The sequence below is a fragment of the Chaetura pelagica genome, unplaced genomic scaffold (genome assembly GCF_000747805.2).
Source record: "Chaetura pelagica isolate M959 unplaced genomic scaffold, ChaPel_1.0 scaffold32, whole genome shotgun sequence".
NCBI classification, from domain to species: Eukaryota; Metazoa; Chordata; class Aves; order Apodiformes; family Apodidae; genus Chaetura; species Chaetura pelagica.
The window spans coordinates 1,584,300-1,588,918 of NW_009952368.1; the positions used below are offsets into that span (position 1 = coordinate 1,584,300).

The 4,619-nt window shown below is 49.0% G+C and overlaps 1 protein-coding gene across 1 annotated transcript; it reads right to left on the reverse strand.

The window, feature by feature from the left end:
- Positions 1-2,503: 2,503 nt before the first annotated feature.
- TMEM218 (transmembrane protein 218) lies at positions 2,504-4,563 on the reverse strand. Its single transcript, XM_010008121.1, has 3 exons — positions 4,532-4,563; positions 3,714-3,759; positions 2,504-2,638 (listed from the first exon to the last, which is right to left on the reverse strand). The coding sequence occupies exons 1-3, from the start codon at positions 4,561-4,563 to the stop codon at positions 2,504-2,506; spliced, it is 213 nt and encodes a 70-aa protein (XP_010006423.1).
- Between the last annotated feature and the right edge of the window lie 56 nt (positions 4,564-4,619).

Genomic DNA, 4,619 nt, shown 5'->3' on the forward strand with positions numbered 1-4,619 from the left:
GAGCGAGAGCACATGGGGCTCTTTCCCCAGTTAATGGGATTTTTGGGAAAGTGCTGAAATGGCTTCGTGCAAGAGCCACTGTGTCCCTCCTGCTCCAAAAACTACCCTGCACAATAGTCCTTTTGATTGATTTTAGTTAAAAATGGATTAAAGGGACAAAAAAAAAGCAAGTATCTTGGGTTTATTTATGGTGCAGAACTGGAAGGAGCTTCACTTTTATGCTTTTAGGGGATTTTTTAGTGCCTCAGCTGCTGTTTCATGGGGAATAAAGACACAGCAAGCAGAGAGATGGAGCGAGTGGCAGGACCAGCTCTGTGTTCATAAATGTTATTAAAATGATGAATTAAATATTAATTTTATTTCAGGCACAACTTCAAAACCACCAAGAGACCTGACGCGCTTGTGTTGCATAAATGCTTGGTGTGTTCTTTAACATGATAGTTCAATTCCCTTGGACGTAGGCTTAGGATGAGGAAGGGACTGAGCATTTCTGTGGATGGAAAAGCAGAGCTGCTTCTCCTCTGCCTTTTCCTGAAATGTACTGGCAGGTTTTTTAGCTGACTGAGTCAGGGCTCCTGCGCACTTGGGCATTTTCTGCAGGGGAAGGGTTGTCTCCATGCCCACAAGCTCTGCCTTAGTAATCTTTCATGTCCTGACAGCCATGTTTTGTGACTGACAGCCGGCAGGACAGGGCTGGAAGAAGCTGGCCAGCTCTTCTATTTACTCTTCATTTTCTTCAATTCAAAATGAAAAAACCACAACATTTAAAAAAAGGGAAGAAAATAAAATCTATATGCAAAGCTCGAGTTTCTTGCCCAGAGGTTTTTTTGCTCTATTGCCCCTGAAAATAGCTCAAGGCTGTGGTACCATCCTGCACTCGGTGTCAGTCTCACAGCAATACCCTCTGCCTGCTCATCCGTGAAAGGCGGAGTGGCTTCATCCCTCCAGGAATGGAAAACCGTAACTCACCCTACCCAGCTATGGCAGGACACCCGCCGCATCCACTCCCTGGCTTGCTATGGAGGGGAAAGGCTCCTTCCCCGCTTCCAAACAGTTGGATGAAGCTCTGAGTCACAAAAATGCTTTTCTCCTGCAGGTAGTTTAAAAGCCTTGTGAGATTTCAGGCAATAAAATAAACCGCTACTACTGAGGGATTGCTAGGGTGGCACTAAGCAGCAATTATTGCTCATTAAGCACAGACCCCAGGCCCATGTGAGCCACCATTTCCCACATGGTGTCATGTGCATGGTATGCAGCCTGGGCAGAAGGCAGAGCTCCCTGCCAGTCACCCCACTCCACTTCAGCGAGGTTGTTCCCCCCAGTTTCCATGAAAAAATAGAGGGAACCGTACCCCCCCCCCCCCGGCTGGGGCAGCCCCCCCGCCGCATCCACTCCCTGGCTTGCTATGGAGGGTAAAGGCTCCTTCCCTGCTTCCAAACAGTTGGATGAAGCTCTGAGTCACAAAAATGCTTTTCTCCTGCAGGTAGTTTAAAAGCCTTGTGAGATTTCAGGCAATAAAATAAACCGCTACTACTGAGGGATTGCTAGGGTGGCACTAAGCAGCAATTATTGCTCATTAAGCACAGACCCCAGGCCCATGTGAGCCACCATTTCCCACATGGTGTCATGTGCATGGTATGCAGCCTGGGCAGAAGGCAGAGCTCCCTGCCAGTCACCCCACTCCACTTCAGCGAGGTTGTTCCCCCCAGTTTCCATGAAAAAATAGAGGGAAAAAAAAAAAATTTGACCCCATTGCTGCTGCTGAACAACAGTAAAAGTGTGGGGTTTCCCCAAAAAAAGTAGAGGTATTGCCATTGACTATGGCTTCAGCCAGCTACCTGCACCACTGTGTGGGATGGTTTTGATTTAGGGTGGCAGAAACTATGTGCCTTCAGCTCCTTGGCCCAGGATAACCAATCAGGGTTGTTCCCTCCCTGCTCTAAATGCTCAGGTTTCCAGTCAAAGGGACAATCTCCAATGATCCACTACCAGACACTGAATTTCCAAAAAACCCCATGTCTGCCACAAGAAAAGGTGTTTTTTTCACACACCCTCATTGAAGGGCAGCAAAAGGTGACATTCCTGGGGAATAAATAAGGATGGAGTGAGGGGATTCTCAGAGAGCTTTATTTAACTAAGGTGAAAAAGGAATTATAACAAACCATCTCTTGTGGATAAGAATAACAAACCATCTCAGCTCAGTTCAATTCATTGAACGAGTGTAGTACAAAGTGCATGGATTTCAACTCTCCTGGAAAAGAAAAAAGTGAAGAGAGGTTAAAACACCTTTGCAGCATGCAAAGTCCCTGGAAAGGAGGGTGCTGTGATCAGTCCAAACTTGGCTTTTAAAGATGCAAGAGGCAGTGCTGGGGGCAAGAGACACTTTGCTTGCTTCTTTCTGAGTTTGGAAAAACTAAGGTGTTCACCTCCTGATCTGCCTTCCTGGTTTATAGCCATGAAACTGGGATTTACTCTTGGTGGGGATTGCTGCCTCTGGCTGCTGCTAGCTGCTGTGGAGCGGTTTGGCATACACTGGCTCCATGAGGTGGTGAATCAGGAGCAAGAAAAGGCACCCAAGGAAGATCAGGCACATCACGGCCAGGAGGATGAAGCGGCTGATGAAGTAGGTGTCCACAATCTGTGGAGAATGAAAAAAAAACACATTACAGCCACGGTCTGCTCCAGAAGCCTAGAGGGAGCAGGAAACATCCTGGAAAAGAGGATCGTCCAAGAAGATCATCCCAGGAGGAAAACCTTTGGGTTTCCCCTAGATTTCTCCCCCCACTTTTCATTCCTGACAAGGATGCTCTCTGTAGGAAGCAGGGTGTGTGACAAATGCTTGGAAGGAGAATCCCTTTCCTCTTAAAAAAAGCCACTCAGGGAAAAGCTAATGTGGAGGAAAGGAGCAACATGGTACTGAGCACGTGGAAGAAACAGGATGCAAAACCTGCAGCAGCTCTCCCTGGCCACAAACTCCCCAGCACTGCAAGGACCTGGCACACAATTCTTCCCTTTTAGGCAGGAAATGGGGTGGGGGAGAAAAAGAGATTATAAAAAAAAAGATACAGTGGCAAGGCAAGAGACAATGAGGAGCCAACATCCACTGCTCCTGAGACTGCCCTGGAGCTTTGCTAACCCCTGACTCAGTTTTATAAATTGTATTAGCACAGGCTCAGCCTTGGTGTTGCTGCAGAAAGAGTCTCTTGTGAATTATGTGCTGGCTCCTTCTGTACGTTTCACTTTTTAATTAGCCAATTAGCAGAGTTTTGGTGCAGAAAGCCCAGGTCATGTATTATTGATAGTCAGGGCAGGTCCAGTCCAATTGAAAAAAATAAGCTTTCCAATTCCATTGGCCTCCCAGGCACAAACACGTGCTCAGCTGCTCTTCATCTCACTCCCAACCTTCACACAAGCAAGTCCCAAGCAAGGTGGAGACAAGAAACACTACAAGGATCTTTAGTAGGGATTTAGAGAGATAAAGACTGAGAAGAGCAATAATTAATGTGCATTAATAATAAAACAAAGGAAATGGCACCTCAACCACCACAAAACTTTGTGTATTCAAAGCTCAAAGAGCTCTGGGACAACTCAAGATGGCAGCTCAGGAAGCCTGATGTGATCTGAAATGAAGGTGAGATCCCTGTACCTGACAAGAGACAAGGGGCTGTCTGACAACACAGATGGCTCCATTCTTGAGTGCAGTATTAACCTACAAGAGAGCCAACATGCAGGTACTGGGCTTTAAAATAGAAAACAGACCTGGGAGAAAGTGAAAGGATGCGGAATGCGGGGCAAAATGAGCAAAATGACCTGTCATGTGGCTATTGGAGCACTCTGGGATGTGCTGGAAGATGGAGGCAGGTGCGGGCACAGACAGCTAGGACCAAACATTGAAAAAGGATGGCAGAGGGGGAGCAGAATCTGCTCAAGCTCAGGGCTGGGAGGGATAGAAGTACGTTTGTCATTCCTGCACAAAGCCCCTTGGGCCTGGGAGTGGAAGAACGGGAGCTAAAATCCCACCGGTCATATGTAACAGCATGTAAATCAGGGATTTTGTTAAGGAAATAAATAGATCCTCACTCCGTGAGCAACAATGTCTGCAATCATAGAAGCCTAAGCATGAGCAGGAGCTGCAGAGATCAAAAAGGCAGCATAGGGCCATCCCCAAGGCTTCAAGGCAGCTGCTGGCACCAGCCCTGAGGTAATGGCCCATGCCTGGGACCTCGGGGTGGCAGCTGGGCCCTGCTCTGAGGCAAAGGCCCATCCCCAGGGCCTCGAGGTGGCCTTTGGGACTCTTCCTCGAAATGAAAGCCCATCTTTGGGCCCTTGAGGCAGCCATTGTGGGCCATCCCTGAGGTGAAGGCCCATCCTCGGGGCATCCGTGTGGCCCATCCCAACATCCCCGGTGCCTCAGGGTAGCCCTTGGCGCCCATCTCTGGTGGAAAAGGCCTATCCAAGGGGCCTGTGGCAGCAGTTGGAGCCTTCCCTGAGGTCACGTCCTGCGGCCAGGCTGGCCGCAGAGTGTGCTCACCTCGTCGGCGGCGGCTGCGACAGGGCGCCCATCCTCCCGGGGGAAGAGCAGCAACGCGGCGCTGAGCACGGCGGCTCCCAGCACCGCC